The sequence below is a fragment of the Gnatocerus cornutus genome, unplaced genomic scaffold (assembly GCF_029298725.1).
Source record: "Gnatocerus cornutus isolate USDA-ARS CGAHR unplaced genomic scaffold, icGnaCorn1.1 ctg00000033.1, whole genome shotgun sequence".
Taxonomy (NCBI): Eukaryota; Metazoa; Arthropoda; class Insecta; order Coleoptera; family Tenebrionidae; genus Gnatocerus; species Gnatocerus cornutus.
Window position 1 is genome coordinate 731,186 of NW_028275382.1, and position 18,369 is coordinate 749,554.

At 38.0% G+C, this 18,369-nt stretch overlaps 1 protein-coding gene across 1 annotated transcript in view; it reads right to left on the reverse strand.

Moving 5' to 3' along the window:
* The window catches only part of LOC148166008 (CLIP domain-containing serine protease B4-like), a 612,376-nt gene that overhangs the window by 390,965 nt on the left and 203,042 nt on the right, over window positions 1-18,369 (reverse strand). The window contains exon 5 of the mRNA XM_088049497.1: window positions 5,928-6,193. Coding sequence (XP_087905623.1) covers window positions 5,928-6,193 — 266 coding nt within the window. The remainder of the gene's footprint in view (window positions 1-5,927; window positions 6,194-18,369) is intronic.

The window sequence follows — 18,369 nt, forward strand, 5'->3', positions numbered from 1 at the left end:
AGTGAATATCCGTGGTCATGTAGGCATTGAAAGACAATATGAGTTGAGAAAATAAACAAGTCAATGATACAAATTTTGTAAAATTGAATTAATTAAAATCAGAAACATTTGGTCCATCCTAATCGAGGATATACAATCGATCCGACGCAACAGCACAAATAATCAGCAGTTATTACGCCGCCGAAAATTTTAGCTGATTTGAAGCAATCATTAGCCAAGCGAGACAATTTCGTGGAACAATTAAAAAACATGCCAGATTTGTGGAAAGCATCAACCCCGAGTGTTTGTTGGCAATACCTGGTGTAACAGTGCGAAATTTTTGCTCCGGGATTTTACCCAAAATCTGGTCGGTTTCGAACAGAAAATTTCACAAGCAGTGGCGACAAAAGTCAAAGAATAACAAACAATACCAGTTAGTGTCCGTTTGGTGAAGAGCCTGGCGAGGCGGAAATAGAATTAAGGAAGAAAATAAAACAGCCGACGCTAGCAGTTCAAAACTATTGATATGTAACTAGGTCACATCAGGTTATACGTCAAAACAAATAGGCAACACAAAAAACATCAAAGCCAAGTGAGGGGTGCAAACAACTTAATAACAACAATGGAAGAAATTGCGAAAGTGCTTAGGCAATTAAACAATATGAACGGACTAAAAAACGAGGTTCAGGGGATTAACAAAAAAATGAAACTGATTCTTCAAGAAATGGGTTTCGTAATAGAAGAGAATAGAAGCAAATTTAAAAGAACAAGTAAAGAACCAAGAACAAAAATTACAACTTTTAGAGCAAGAAATTAGAAAAAAATCTTAGTAATAAAGGGGTTTAAGATGCGGAAGAAGAAAACTTAAGAGAAGACACAAAACAAAAGATAAAACGAATTATCGAAAAGATTGGATTTCAGCTTGATGAAGAGGAAATAGAAGAGCAGTCTAGAATAGGAAAATATAGGGTAGGAAAATGTAGACCCATACTAGTAAAACTTAACCGACTGAGCAAAATAACAGAAATATTTCAAAAAACAAAAAACCGGAAGGAGACAGATATCTGGATTGACGCAGACTACCGTATACAAAAAGAAACAGAAAAGAAATAAGACGATACAATGTAGAGTTACTAAGAAGAAAAACCAGCACAACAATTTAAAGCAGAAATAAATTTAAAACTAATTGAAGCAGATGTCATACAGACATCAATAAACGAAGAGTGGAACTCAATCGAAACAGCAATCATAGAAGCTGCAAATCCTAAAAACCCCAACATATAGCAAAACAAAAAATATTGGTTTGATGAAGAATGTCGGGAAGTTTTGGCTGCAAGAAACTTAGCAAAAATGGAAAAAACTTACAACAATACTGAGAAAAAAAAAGAATATTTGAAGAAAAAAGAAGACGAGCTAAACAAATATGTAAACTGAAGAAAAGAAAGCATTTAGAAACAAAATATCGAGCGATTGAAAACCTCTACAAAAATAAAGAAATACGAAACATGTACTAAGATATCAAAAAAACGAAAAGAGGTTCCAACACAAAGATAACGTCCTTCAGAAGTAAAGAAGGAAAATTACTTGGAGAAGAGACAGAGATACTAAAACGATGGACTCAATATTTCAATGACCTATTAAGCGAAGACAAACAAGAACAACAAACAACAACAAATGAAAAAGTCATGGCAAATGTAGACAAGAAAAAAGGAAGCACTGAAAAAACAACAGAGCAAGAAGACGTCGAAGAACCAACAGAGCAAGACATAAGACAAGCAATCTAAGAGCTGAAAACACCTAAAAGATCGGGTCAAAATGGAATACTTGCAGAAATGTTAACAAGAGAAAGAGAATGTGTGCTACAAAAAATTCAGCGGCTCATACTTAGAATAGGGAAGGAGGAAGAAATACCAAAACGATGGAACAATGCTATTATATATCCAATACTAAAAAAAAGAAGACAAGACCCAGTGCGAAAATTACAGAGGTATTGCGCTTGTAGACGTAACATACAAAATAGTAACAAAAATCATCAGAAGCAGACTGAGAAGATATGAAGCACAAATAATGGGAGAATACGAGGGAGGCTTTAGAGCAGGAAGATCAACAACCGACGAAATATTTACACTGAAGACTATCCAGAATAATAGGTATGAACAAAACCTAAGTTTGCACATGCTCTTCATCGACTTCAAGCAAGCATGATTCGGTCATCCGCGAAAAATTGTATAACCCGCTAAAAAAACTAGGAATCCCAAAAAAATTAATCGGACTTGTGAAAATGACACTAAAGAACACAGAAAGCAAAGTAATGATAGACGGAAGATTTTCAGAAGAATTCACAATTAAAAAAGGAGTAAGACAAGGTGACCCACTGTCAGCAGACCTCTATAACATCGTGTTGGAAGCGATCGTACGAGAATGTAAAATACAAACAACAATGTATAGCATACGCCAATGACTTGGTCATTCCTAGAAGTTTAAGGAAAGAACTGGAAAACAGCTTCAAGAAATTCGAACAAGAAGCAGCAAAGTTTGGATTAAAGATGAATGAACAGAAGACGAAATATATGGAGATGGGAACAAGCACTGCAGAGACCGAGAAGTACATCGAACTAAAAACGGAAAAGAAAGAAAATAAAATTGAAAAAGTAGGGGAATTTGTGTACCTTGGAGCAAAACTAACAAGTAAAGCAGAAGAAGGAAAGGAAATTGAAAGCAGGATACTGAAGGGAAGTAGAGCAGCAGGATCACTAACAAAACGTATCTCGAGCAACAGAGATTGCAATATACGAAACAATGATAAGGCCGGTCGTTCTATACGGATGTGAAACTTGGACACTCAATAAGGGAGATGAAGAAAAGCTTGAAATTTGGGAGAGGAAATGCTGTGAAAAAGCCTCAAAAGTGGAAATTGTGTATTGGTAAAAGACCTTTTGTGGCAAACGACGCTAGGTCGGATATAACAGCTTAATACCCTAGTTGGGGCCAGGGAAGTGCCCTCGATTTCGGTCGGATTTTGAGTGTTCCGGAACCACCCCAAAGCTGTAAACCTTTGAGGCCGCCCACCATCCAAAGGACTTTCTCACCTTCGTCTCTCTCTCGTCTCCGTTTTATTTTGGTAACATCGTCGAATATTTTCCATCTCGGCTCCACCGATTCCAAGAGTGGTCCGTGGGTTCAGTCACTGCGGAAAGATAAGGAGTAGAACCAGCCGGACGCATCCGCCAGAAGACGTCCTAGCGAGATTAACTGAGATGAGGCCAATTTTTGTACCATCCCATTTGGTTACGTTGTAAGTCCTTCAGACGTTAGTTTCAACCTTTTTTTTTTTTGTTAAGTCCTTCAGACATTAGGTTTAATTTTTCTTTGTTTTAAGTCTTTCAGACAGTAATACCTTACAAATATTCAGATTTGGGTTAGTTAAGATCGATTGATTGTCGGTTCAACACGCCGGTTTTGCCCACAGACCTCGGTTTTTCCGACCGTTTCGTTCCAACTGTCGAAACGTTCGTTCAAAACCGTCGTGCAAGAACGAGGTTTGTGGGGCCCTTTACAGTTACAGCAGGTACCAAATAGTGATTTTATGGCTTAATTGGAATACTCACTACACAAAAGCATTAAACCGGTAAATTAGCAGATTCGGTAAAATTCACCACCCGCTTGTCTGATGGTCGGTTTTTTCGGGTGAAGAGGGGTGTGCAGTGATGTCGGTACTTATCTGTTTGTCCATCAATAGATAATCTGTGATTACACAATGAATTCGCGCTTGAAAAGAGAAATCACGAAACATACTTCCAGATGTTTAAGTGGAAGTTACGCATACATACCAAAAACACACCTTGATGGTCAATTTAAAAATAAGTCGAACTCCATTAAATAAATCAATCTCCGCCAATGTTTCCTTCGTTGCTCGGGCCGATTTAAATAAGTGCCGAGAAAAAAGGCCGCTACTGTACATGTTGTGTGTACAAAAAAGCAGACCCTTTTCTGAAATGTTTACTGCATTTTTATGACTGTCTCTCGACTTAATGGTTATGGTTTTGTCCCCACGAAACCGACGTACGGCGAGGTTCCAGAAAACACAGGACTCGTACCCAGAGTTTTAAAAATTTATTTTGCGAAAACCAAACGGCCGAAGAAGACGAAAAGGTATGATTCGGGAGGAGATAATTTTGAAAGTACGTATAGTTCAGCCTAGTTGGTCTGAGCCACCATAAAATCATAAAAATTAGACGGCAACCACAACCGGACAGTTTGCGGTATTTTGTCATTTATGACGAGACATCTGGCCTGTTTCGGGATGCTGTTCATATCGCAGGGTGCAAACTTGAGCAAATAAACCCTCATTATGTGCATTTGAGAATCTTTTGAAGCTGTCCCGTTGCGGTAGCCCGCAAATTTTTATGCTTTTATGGTAGCTCAGACCACCTTGGCTGAACTATACACGCTCGAACTCGAACATCTCAACTTTAGAGTGAGAGTTACCCTACACGTTTTAGTATAGAGTTAATAACTATTCTTTCTTTAAGGAAAAATAAGCGAAGACACCAGACCCCCGTATTTTATAGATACTGTTACTTTTTACCTTTTCATTTATTGAATGCTGAGTCGATTGTATTTTTGTTAAAAAGACATTGACCATCGATTCAAAGCTTTTTTATAACTTTTTAAGAATTGTATTTCCTAATTTCTATACATACAATGCCAAAACTTGCCAAATTTTTTCTCTATTTCTGGAAACGTATTCAGCATTAATAAATTAGCCATTAATGTTATGTCAAATATTTTATTAAATAATTATAGCAAAAATTATAATCTGTATATTATAAGTACATACTACATAAATGTACATATATGTATGCTTATAGGTACGTCAGAAAGATCTGTTAAAATATGATTTGGGGCCCGTTTCATAAATCTAGTTTTTTATTAAGATATAATATGAATTTCTGTTGTTCATATGTTTGAATAAATGCTTGTTTTCAGAAAAAAATTTTTTTCAGAAAAATTTCAGAAAAGTTTTACACTTTTAAAAGTACGGAAGGCGTCTTTTCCTTTAAATCAATACATTTTTCAAAGCGCGGTACGGCCACTGCTGTGACGTCACAATTCCTAGGCGTAGGCTCTTAAGCTATAGTTGGCTCTGGTTCAAGCCATTTGAAAGAAGAAAAACAAAAAAAAAAGACAAAGAACAAGAATCAGTTCAGAGCAGAGAATTGCAGCCCTTGGGACAACGTTATGAGACTTTTTGGAAGAGATCGTATCGTACTAAGTTTATTTATAGTATCACATTATTTAATTTACAGACGTAGCTTAATCGCAAGAACGGTCATCGCCAAGCCAAAAGAATTTGCAAGCAATGCGAAAATCAATTTGTAATAACGTTTTTGAAATAAGTCAGTTAGTCTAAAAAAATTTATTGCGACATTTCCTGTAAAGAACTTCAATCACTTAATGAAATTACAAGTTATCAAGAATCAAAGCGACAACAGAAAAAGAATCAGCAAAGTCTCCAAGGCCGTCAGCGACCATCAAGCAATCGCGAAACAGCAAAAATCAATAGTTCATTTACTTCTAGTGTTATGCTTATTAATTTTTATAGTCACTGGTTAATTATTAATAAATTGTATGCATATATTTGTGTAAATTTAGAAAAATAAACAGTATCATTAATCAAGTTGTTACGCTATCACTCTGTCCAAACACCCATTTATCTCCCATCTGAACAGAATATATTTAAGACGTTACGGCGCTAAAACTACCATTTTGCCCCAGATTCTAGGTCTGTTAACTATAAGTGTATCCAAATTATAAAATTTTTGTCTTTTGAATTAAATACGATTTTGGGGATGAGCACAAGTGTTGCTGAAACCTGTACAAAAAAATATCTAACCTTTTTTTAAATGTAAAAATATTAGCAACTGAGTTTAAAACTGTAAACATACCTTTTTTTAAACACTGATTTTTTTTGCATTTTAAATCAGCACATAGTATATCTGATTCATCTGAGCCATCAATACAGTCTTTTTGGCCGTCACACATCTGTTTCTGAAAAATGCACCCTCCTATATTGCATCGATAAGTTGGAGCAGGACACGTTATCTTCTTACAAATATTTCCTTCATCACTGCTTTCTGTGCAATCAGCAATTCCGTCACAGAGTTTCTTTATGGAGATGCATTCTCCTGTTGAACATCTGTACTGTGATTGGCTAAAAATCAAATAATGAAATTAGATTTTCTGACTGTAAAGATGAAATGCAGTTACTGACAGAATTAGATTTTTATAAACACAAATGCCTAAACAAAAATTTATAGGTGCCTGAAATGTTGCACATTTAAGAATCAAAAAAATACTTTTAAACAAATCCGCTATTCGTTTACAAAGTATGTAACGGTCAGAATTCAAAAAATGATTAATAGTTCTTACCTGCACCATTATGGGCTTTTTTGGTTTTGGCCTTCACTACTCCCAGTAGAAAAAGTGAAATTTAACAAAGGTTAAAACGAGTCGTGGGAGTAGTCACGGATAGAGCCACATAAAACCGAAAGTTGTTATTCCGAAAGTATTAGATCAGTCTAAAATCAATACGTGCACTTTTTCGGTGCAACACAAATAAAAAGATTACAATTAAGATGAAAACCAAAAGAACTAACAAACGTTAACGCCACGAAGCTTAATGGCTACCTAAATATGGGTAATGACTTTGAAACGACTTTCTAATCTCCTGTTCTAGGCTAATAGAAATTCGAAAATACGAATAAAAAAATTAACGTAACACTTTTAACTATACAAAGTCTGCCAACATTTATGGTCATCCCCAAAATCGTATTTAATTTTAATGATAATTTTTTTATTCAGTTTACATACACTTTTTAATTAAGCTCCACAATCCGACGCAAAAATAAGTTGTTATCACTGTTGGTTTGGCAAAAACATAAGTGTGATAAAAATATCTCAATTTTTGTTTTAACTCTTACCCAAACTGTGTTTAAAGTTGGAGAAAAAATCACGGTTTTATAAAGTTAGTTTTAAACATGTTGACGAGACAGTTGCAAACTACGTTTAGACAAAATTTTCACGTCACTTTATTTATTCGTATGGAGATCGTGACGGTTCAAATTTGCCTTAAGGGACTTTTACAAATTGCTATCAGTTTATTACCGGTCGGTCCGCTATTTTGAATTTGACGCCGACGTGCACTTCCAGGTGTCCCTCAGATCCGCCGTAGTGCACTTTCGGATGTCGCCGCCTTCAACCAAGGTGGTTGTCACTACTCATCTTCTAAACAAATGGAATACACCTAACTTCGCCTAAATACTAAACGTAATAATCGTTTTTTTGTCTTAACTCGATTATTTTTTGAGCTAGAAATATTTTGTTTCGAAATTTTGGTGCAGAATTGTTGCCTCTATAAGCCTTTTTTCTCTGGGTTACGAGTTCTGGAACACCCTGTATATGTGCGTTGAAGAATATACAGGGTGTTCAAAAAATAGCGGACCAACTAATAAGAACGTCAAACTCCAAGACGCTGTGAATTGGAAATTCTGTTTAAAATTTTTATTTGAAGCTTTGTACGGGAGCAAAATAACTTTAAATATTGCGAAAAACGGCAACACTGTTCAATCCTTTCGGTAATTATTAGTAGTATAATTTTGTGACCAGAGCAACACTTTGGTAGTTACAATTATTAATAAATCATGTAATTGGTTACTATGGTTTGCAATTAATTTTGATAACACTTGACAGTAAAAGTCACAAAAAAGATCAAGAACCATTTGTTCTCTTCTTGGTGTGCGAATAGACCTGGGTCGTTTATGATCCTGATTAATTTTGGTTCCAATCATCTCACGTACAGTTCACCAAACGCTCTAGTGCGGTTATGGTTTTGACTTTTTAAATCGTTTACAGCCACCTTACCGCAAACCACCATAAACATAATTACCCTCAAGTGGTTGGGTCTTATCTGCCTTGAAATGTACCGTAATAAATATGTTTACCCAGCTGGTCACTCTTACAAATCGAAACAATGAAATTCCTCAAAATACGACTTGGAGTGCAAGTATATGAAACTTACAAATAGAATTATAATAATTATCTTATAACTCAATTGATTGACACGGTGAACTTGTGGAATGATCTTACTATCTCACGTAAACTATAACAAGATTGCCAATTATTTTGTTTCATTTAATCAGTTGCTCACAAAAAGGAATAGGTAGAAATAAGAACAGTTTTAGAAATGAATGTGATATATTGTAAATCGATTTTTTACGCTTCAATGCTGAATTTACAAAACCAACCCTCATTACAGGGTTGTACTCATTTTCTTTCCTTGAAAGGGTACTTCTAACTACCAACACAATGCTACTTGACTCACCCCTTCCGGAACACCCTTATTTAGTCAGGTCCGGGCTTAGCTCAACTGGGAAGTCACGGAATTCTCGCAACAAAACATATTGCCACCTGCCTTATCGGCCTTAATCATTTATAATGGATTAACTTACCGGGGGAGCTCCGCCCCCTGCCCCATCGCTGGATTGCGGCTCGGATTACTGGCACTGACCCCATTTTATGCAACGGCAGGACACCCATGTCCTTACTCCGACCCTGGAGAGTTACTCGAACGGCTGGTCGACACCCACGTCTTGGCAGCATCTCGGCATCTTTTTCTTTCTTCGAGTACGGTGAAATCTACCATCTCCGTACCCACCAGCGTACTGGAAATTATTCCCATCCAGACGCCACTTGGAAATTATTCCCATCCAAGCAATCAAACCCGCGCTCTGGAAATTATTTCCATCCAGAACGCAACTTGGAAATTATCCCCATCCAAGTCACCATACCAGCGTCCTAGAAATTATTCCCATCTAGAACGCTACTTGGAAATTGTGCCCATCCAAGTCAATACACCGACGCTCTGGAAATTATGCCCATCCAGAGCGCCACTTGGAAATTGTGCCCATCCAAGTTATTACACCAGCGTTCTGGAAATTATGCCCATCCAGAACGCTACCTGGAAATCACGCCCATCCAGGTAAACACACCGGTGTTCTGGAAATTGTTCCCATCCAGAACACCTTCACGCACGACACTCATTCTACCCTTCACTTTCACCGCCCAATCCTTACTGCCTTAAGCCACACATTCTGGCGTCGTTTCCCCCTACTGAGGGTGCGCATAAGTTACTGAGCCAATACAAGGGCTCTTAATTACAACATTAATGACTCCCAGTTACGTCATCATCATTATTACAAATGCCACATTTTTATCGTCTTACATTCGGCCAACCTGACAAAAATCTCGCCCTCGAGATGGTTAGTTTTCAACTCGCTGCTCAGACGCACTTTGCCAGTGCTCCACATGCTAACGCTCCTACTAGCGTCTATCTCTCACTGCTTGCTACCTTGTCGTCTACCATCGCTTTTCCCTTTTACACATGCCACTATCAACCTTAGCTCGACCTTTAAAACCACATTGATCCTGATCTTTGTTTTTGTCATTGTACTAGTACTAGATTTTCGACTTTTGAGGTGATCACCTAATTCATTTTGTTTGGCCAATTCAAGATTTTGTCTTTTTTGTTAAAAGAAAAATTCAAAGCTAATCAATTTTGCCCCTAATTAACTTAAGCTAACGTAAAATTGCCTAACTTTGAGTCCTAAACTAGAAAAGATTTAATTTTCCTAACCATATTCTCTACAACCTTTCATTCTTTTCAGTCTACAACTTAAGGTTCCGATTCAACGATTCTTTTGGTAATTCCATTACCATTCCAGCCCTTTACTCTTCATCCATTCATGTTCAAGAGTTCCAGCCTTTTCCAAAGTCCACATTTCCAATTTCCAAAGTGCAAACTTTTATTAGAAACTTTCCACCATCATTTTCGAACCACTTGTCGTAAGCTTCTGCAAACCTCCTGACGACTTCAAATTTTTTTTGAGTTCCCAAATTCCATCCAACATTTACCACAATTTGTTCTTCATGCGCTAACCTTTTCTTGTTATGGTCTCATGCGTCTTCACAGCTTTTCGACACGGCAATCCTTTTGACATTGCTCACCAACTTTAACAACACTTTGTTGACTTCCAGATTTTCATGGTCAGATTGGATCGTTCCATAGAAATTTGGAATTTCTGCGTATCTGTCACCCCTTTTCTTTGGAGTATCTTCATCAAAAGGATGAGTACTGTCACTTAACAGTTTAGAGTTGTCAGAAAAGAAACTTCTCAGACTCTGACGTTTAACAATGTTCTGTTGAAGGTAAAAACTTAATCGCATGCTGATGTACTAGCTCTACCATCCATTGGTAACGCCTGCTAATACAGTTTTCGAAATTAGCGGATTAATTTATCTAAACATTCTGTTTGCAAAGAATGTTATTTTTCAACTTCAAAGAGTGTTTCTCTTTCACTCCAAAAAGTATTTCTCTTTCACTCCAACTATTTGGAGGTTTCAGTAATTTTGCTTCCATTTAAATTACTGCCCGTTCTTGAGATCCGAAAGTCCCCAGTTCCAGTTGAATTACTTTCAATCAAAGGCGGTACACAATTAGTAGTGAGTGTATCAACTTCGCATTCTGTCCTTTACAGGCCTTTTTCATTTCGGATCGTGCTTTTCTTCCGGTACGACCATGTGTCACACGTACGCCTCTGTCTTGCTCTAGCGATTCGATCTCCAAGAAGAATCAGCTGCTCAATGTTGTACACTTTTATTTTTCCTTGTCGGTCTTGTGACATTTTTTTTTTTTGTCGAACTTCTCTGACGTACACACATCTTCAATTAATTCCGCTGATTCCATTAATTAATTTCACCTTGATGATTTCGCCCATTGCCATTGAAACGGGTGGCGGCACCTCCACCATTTCGCAAACATTTTGTCCTTTGTTGTTGAGTACTTTGTTTTGCTGAAGTCAATGAGACTGTCGTAGTTGAACCGGTTATCATCAGACAGTATCAGTCAAACAATTTTGATGATCTTGATAAACGATCCGCCAATGCTCCTGGGCTGTCGCGCGTTCAAGTTTAAGCGTCCAATGATGTTTAGAACAGGTGTTTCCTCTTTTCTTGTGGAAACTGATTTCCCGATCAAGGTAACCAAAACTCATTATCAAACGACGCCGTCGCGATTTATGCAGAAATGGCGTCTCAACTGATTCCATCTGAGTCTAGGTTAAAAGCGTATGCTCTTCTTCAGTTAACAATTGCAGAGAACGCTTTGTTTTATTTGATTCGTCTTCTTAATCATCTCAATTCAGTTCTTGAATTTTAATCTCCTTCGACATGCTTGACATTAATGCATTATTCACATCCCTTGTTACTGACTTCCATGTAGTACCTAGATGATACGCCACTGGAGAAGACGTTATCACCATTTTCTACCCTTCTCGCACTTTACGGTTTGTTGCCTTCGAATTTCGGTGCAATGCCCTCAAAGCACCCTAATTGGCTTCACATCGGTTTCCAACGAACACGTGTCCCTTCAGGTACTTTGATGTCGTCGCTCCTTCGAGCCTCCGATTACATTTTGAATGTGATTTTCTTCGCGCAATGACGACTGATTTCGCATCCATGAGTACTTTGCAATCACACTTGAAATTTCATTCTGTATTATGAGTGGTCACCGTCGTCGTTGATGCAGTATGGTCAACATTCTCATCTAAAGCATTAAAATGTCGCCAACTATTTTTCATTGCTTGCCAGTCAACTTTGTGAACCTCCTTTTCGAATTGTGGAGCGTCTTCTTGTCAAGAGGCGCCCATTTGCAGAGTCCTTCAAATTTCTCCACCTTCAATTCGTGTCGGTTAACCCTTCTGACCTTTCACTTGGGTTGTTTCCTTTTTCCAATAAGAATTGGTCCAGCTGATGTTCGCATATTCGAACATCCAACATCTGGTCGATTCCCATTCGGTACCTGCTTCGTTCCGCCCCATCAGCTGATCGACCCTGATTGTGCTGATGTCTTGCAGACTCCGAAATTATGCTTTCGAAGCGCTACCCCTATCTCTGTCACTTTACGTAATTTCTCGGTGCTTTCTTTTCTTCTAATTTAAGCGATTGACGCATCAAACGTTAAGCGTTCCGTTTTGTGTCAATCCGCTACGGTGTTAATCAAAGAGTTGAAGATGAAAACAGATTTAGACTTTGCACGTTTCGATATCTCCATCGACATTATTCTGCGGATAGTTAAATCGCACATCAATGCAACTTGAATCTCGTTGATGCGCTCCAGTTTCCCGATTATCATTTCATCTTCCCTTAAATTTGAAGAAAGTGCTTTTGATGTCATCACCGCTTTGAAACTTAACTCTGCGGCACAATTGTACGAAATTTTACATTCTCTCCATTTCTTCAATTTCGGTTGATCGTAGATTAACCTTTTACACCATTTGTAACGTCCCTCGTCATGGTGTTGGACTTTGCAGTTCTGCTCTCGTTCGATGACAACGATTGGTGATTTTTGCTGGACGATGAATCCAATTAATCGTCAATTGTTGTGCCAAAAATACACTCCACATTAACTTCGCCAATTTTCACAGTCGGCAATTTGCGAAAACTCAAAGCGTTTAATTTTGCACAGGATTGCTGACCTTAACCCTTTCTCATTGTTTACCATCAGATTATTCGGTCAGTCTTCTTCTTTTACTGTTTGAGGTAATCACAAAAACAGTTTGTTTCCTGATTGCTTCATTTGGCAATACCTTGATTACCTAAACTGGTCTCGTTGTTAATATTCGTGTTGAGTGTTGTTTATTCTGAACCCTTATTAGCGTGACATCAATCACATAAATTGTAGTACCCTTACCGATCTCATCGTTCGGCACCCATCATTCATCACGGAGATAATCGTGATGTTACCTTATCGTACTTTGTTGCCCTTGAAGATTACGCGCTCTTTTAAATCTTGATTCGGTACTTCCTATCCAGTGTTTTATCTCAATCAAATCAATTAATTTGAAACACCGATAGTCTCATGATTTACCCAATGTTTCGTTGTACAAAAACGATTACAGTTATTGTTCTCAATTCACGGTCAACCAAAAATGGTTCGCATCCCTTTTCCGAATCATCGTGCTCACAGCTGTTTGTTGGGGGAGTAGGCCATTAATGTGTCACGACCCAACACTTGTCCTTCGGCTGAAGAGTTCGATCTCGATCCAGCTCAATCGTACCAGAACCTTATCGTCGTAATCGTTTTACATAAAATTCATATTCATGTCTTACACCCTAATTAGCTAGACTGATGCAACAAAACCAAATCTTAATAGCATAAAAATTACATCACCCATTGTGGTACCAATTAATTTTTGCTAGTCAAGTTACTGTTTTATTATTTTCTATGTTGCCCTCTCTGTCATGACCATTAAGACTTTCTTACTTTACCCTCAAGTTAAAAAGCGTCTCATGGTATTTTTCACACTAATTCTCCCAATACCAATAACTTATCGTCTGCTCTTAAGGAGTGAGACTGACGTTTATGTTTCGTTTTCTAACACCCTAAAACGAAGTGGTCGGCTAACATGGGAAACGTCTGGCGATTAGATACGGCGTGCACTAATAATTCTACACACATGCAGATCATGCAATGGCATTTTGGTATTATTAGAGATTTTTACACATGTAAACGATTCGCAGCGTTACATTTATGTCAGGTAAAACCGTAAGACACAACCTTACAAGTCAAGTAGTACACAGTTGGTTTAGAGTACCCATTATTTTATTCAATGACACGCAAATTCAGATCCCACTTCTGAATTGTAAATCGATTTTTTACGCTTCAATGCTGAATTTACGAAACCAACCCTCATTACAGGGTTGTACTCATTTTCTTTCCTTGAAAGGGTACTTCTAACTACCAACACAATGCTACTTGACTCACCCCTTCCGGAACACCCTTATTTAGTCAGGTCCGGGCTTAGCTCAACTGGGAAGTCACGGAATTCTCGCAACAAAACATATTTCCACCTGCCTTATCGGCCTTAATCATTTATAATGGATTAACTTACCGGGGGAGCTCCGCCCCCTGCCCCATCGCTAGATAGCGGCTCGGATTACTGGCACTGACCCTATTTTATGCAACGGCAGGACACCCATGTCCTTACTCCGACCCTGGAGAGTTACTCGAACGGCTGGTCGACACCCACGTCTTGGCAGCATCTCGGCATCTTTTTCTTTCTTCGAGTACGGTGAAATCTACCATCACCGTACCCACCAGCGTACTGGAAATTATTCCCATCCAGACGCCACTTGGAAATTATTCCCATCCAAGCAATCAAACCCGCGCTCTGGAAATTATTCCCATCCAGAACGCAACTTGGAAATTATCCCCATCCAAGTCACCATACCAGCGGGGGAGACCCATCCAAGTCACCATACCAGCAGGGGAAACCCAGTGCTCAAGAATTACATCTAGATGTCTGCCAAGGGTTTTATAGCATAGTGAATTATACTCGCTCTGCCATTCCAACTTACACGAGTCTGCCAGGGGCCAAAGCCCCTGAAAGAAAGGGTTAACACTGAGGAATACACTTGCTCAGAACGACGTAGAGCTAACAACTCTGTAATGGGCCAGTACGACCCTGACGGGTACGACACAGACGCCCAAGCGCACGTAATCACGACCACCAGCATACTAAAGATATTTCCCTCAAATAAGTTAAAGGGAACCAATCAGTCAAGGTCAAGTAAAACATATGTTAGCGGGGAGGTTTGTTCACATTAATGTTGTTACCTTCGTCGCAATTTTTGACCTCTTACATTCGTATACATTTAAAACTATTTCTTTAGCTTCCGGTGGTAAATGCATACGAGACATACGAGGTGTAGCCCCGATATCATCTTCGGGTTCAACATCTTTAACGCCAATTACTTCAACATCTCCATTAAAGTTTTCATCCTGTGGTTGAACCACCTCATCGATTTCGATAATTTCCATGTTATCGCCATTTTCTTGAGGATCAAATTCGTTGTGATTCCAAGGTCTCCACATATTGATTCTTTAATTATAATAAACGTAGTTACTAACAACAGATTTTCTAATTTTATATAAAACATACCTTTATGAAAATAAGGATCTGCTATTGTTAGATTTTTTTTAAAGTTAATAGTTTTTGAGAAATCGTGTTTGGAAAATTTCATATTGGAAACATGTTATCCTTGTTTAGCAGTAACATCTCTTTTCTCTGTACCAGAGAGGTCTGGTAGGTAGAAATGCGGGTACCATAAATCAATTTTGTAGCTGAAGGGATAGTTTACAACTGAAGCTTTTCCATAAACACACAAAATCTAAAATTTGCCTGAAACAAGATTTTTCTCTTTTATTCAATCTGAACGTAGCTTTGAGGATAATCATTTCAAAATTTTGAACTTTATATCTGATGAATTATTATTTTAAATTGTTTTAGAATAGTTTTAGGTGATAGGTTTTAGGAAATTTTTGTCTTTATTTTTATTTTTTACGGGGATCTCGAACAAATTTGAATATAAGGCAAATTCAATGTATTTTTCCAAACACGATTACTCGAAAACTATTTGAGTAAATTGCTTTCTGTTTTTTGCATATGAATCTGTTCGTGCATTATGTTAAATGCTATATACAATTTTTGTAAAGTGAATATTTAATGACTTTTTGATTAATTAAATACGAAAACTTGGCTGAAAGCGAAATAATTTTTAGCATTCCACATGCGTAAACTTTTCAAAATTCACACATACGTATTTTGAGAACAACCAGACAGTAATATAACGTCTTGTTGTCAAAATTATGACTTTGGGGTGGTGAAAAGACGAAAAAATTTTCGTAATTTAAAGGTTTTAAAAGATAGATCAATCACTAAAGCAACAGAATATAATTATTATATTTTTATTATTTTTTTATAATTTATTTTTATAATATTTTTTGTTACATTCACAAAAACCTTGGACAAAATTCGAAGATCCCAGGGCATCCATTAATTCTTCAATTTTTGCAATTTCACAAATCCCACATTTTCGGGAAAAATTTAATTTATTTATGAAGATAAACATTAAATAATAATAATGAGATATTGTAATTATTAAGTTTCACGGGTGTAATTTGTAAAATATCGGACTCTACTATCAATGTATTTAAGATTTACTGGCCATGGGCAACAATAATTTGGCCATCAGTGCAGTCAAAACTATTAGCTATTGTCCTGACCACAAGATGATGGTAATAATAATCTAAACCTCTCGGGCTGGGGTTTTAAGAAGTAGTTTTTATTTATGGTTTTATTACCGTAGTAAGCAGACTGACCATGGGTAACTCACTAAAAGAGTGCCGTCTACAAATAATGAGGGTTGAAGGGAGATGCTGCATTTAACGTTTGGATGTTTAAAATGTTTCATATAATTTTTCCTTTACGCAGAATTTTGAAGCAGAATTTACCGTTACAGTTTGTTAGATATCCCCTTAATTTTGCGTCCAGGTGAGGCAAACTTTAGCTCATGTAATGGAGAATCCGGAAGGGTTCTCGTGGGCACACAATGCAAATGACGAGAATGTACGGCGGAGGTTTTAGAGGAGTCTCCGTGTCCTCAGGACGCCGCTTAGTACATGAGTGTGATGGGGATGTGCCCCATTATCTTGGTGGCTGGAACTTTTACACACTTCGTGAGTTGATGCCGCGGGCCGTATATCCCCGAACTATACACCTTTCAGCTATTACGTCGTTAACCAAGTGGTCATGTCTAGAGGGTTGACAGATGGCAACTGTTCAAGCCTAGCATCGTCTGAAGCAAGGGGTGGAACACCCCTGGTGAGTGTACCTTTCTTTCCTATCCATAATTACAGATAAACAGGTGTTGTTATATTTTGTTTCGAGTCAATCAATGTGGGCCCAATTCTGGTGGGTCCGGTCCTGATTAAATGCACCGATAGAGTGGTTCAGATGTCTGGTGAGTCGATTAGTAGTTTTAATTGGCCGTAGCTAGTACTTGTTAATTAATTTGCGATAATCAACGACATCGAGACCAATAATGGTCTCACATTTATTACGAAATTTTTTTGCTATCCAACCGCATAAATAGGCAAAACCGTTCTTCTCGGGATCTTCTTAAGTTGGGGAGACATCGCTAAGGCCGCTGCTACTTGAAGATAATTTATTTTCTAAAAATGAATATGAAGGATCGTCAAATGCAGGGATATTAATATTGACGCCGTGTTTTTGAACAAAATTTGCAAGAAGATATTCTTTGTGACATAGGTCTTCTGTTAAGTAAATGTTTGTTCCTTTTTGCAAAATATCTGGGTTTCGCCCTAAAACAATCAATTTAATTCGATGAATTGCATTAAGGGGAGATGGGTGATCATGTAGCCCTCCAGTGTGTCAAACTTTTAAAAACAGATTTTCCAGAGCGTCCCGGTTTAATCTGCTTGTTATGAGGTAAGAAATCTCGTAACTCTTTTTACGTCTTAGGTCTTTAAAAAGTAATTTAAGTGATCTTGTAGACATTAATATCTCTTTTCGAAAAATTTGCAAACATGCTTTTCCGACACATTTCATTGCTGCGATAACTTTGTATGTTTCGTTAGGAATTTTGTTTTGCATGTCAATATCCCAGCCATACGGCTTTTTGGTTTGCAATGTTTTGTAACGCTCCTTCCTCCGGAACAATTCCTTGCTCCTTCTTACCCCCTGAGCCCGGTTGCGATCTCGGCCACGACTACCCCAATGGAGAAGGGTGGGGTTCCAACAAGATGGTATGAGAGCGCCACGGGTTTGTACAAGACCGCGGGCTCAAGGTGGCTACTACTCAAACCCGAATGTAGTTCGGAGGCACAAATAAACGACAAAAAGAAAAAAAAAGGATTAACCAAAGAAATATACGTATATTAACACAAATGACTGTTTAACAAAGTATTACAAGCAAAAAAAGAGTGAATGTTACCAAGCTACAAAATTACAAAATTATCTAATTAATTAATTATTGTCGATTACAAATGGCGGAATCCCGTAGGCTGAAGTCAGAAAATGTGCGCGAACGGCGGAAACACGCGGACAGCTGTCAACGCATTTATTCTCCCGACTTAATTAAGTTAACCGTTCGCGTGATTACATAGGGGTACTTATCGCGTTGGTGTCGCTGCTCCTCCCACGGTTCAACAGGAATCCGGGACGTCCAGTAGGAACACGGCTCCTCCTGCCTGGGTCGAAAACTCCGGAGCGGGACTGCCAACCACGAACGTCCACGGAAGGACACCAAATGGAAGACGAAGAAAACACAGAAGAAAGGAAGAAAGAAAGAAAAAAAGAAATCCTGTGATGGAGGAAAATCCCTATAAGTATGGGGACGCCAGAAATATTGTGAATTCTCAATAGTCACCTGTGATGGAGGGCGGCTTAAATGAGGGTGAGATTGGTGGGA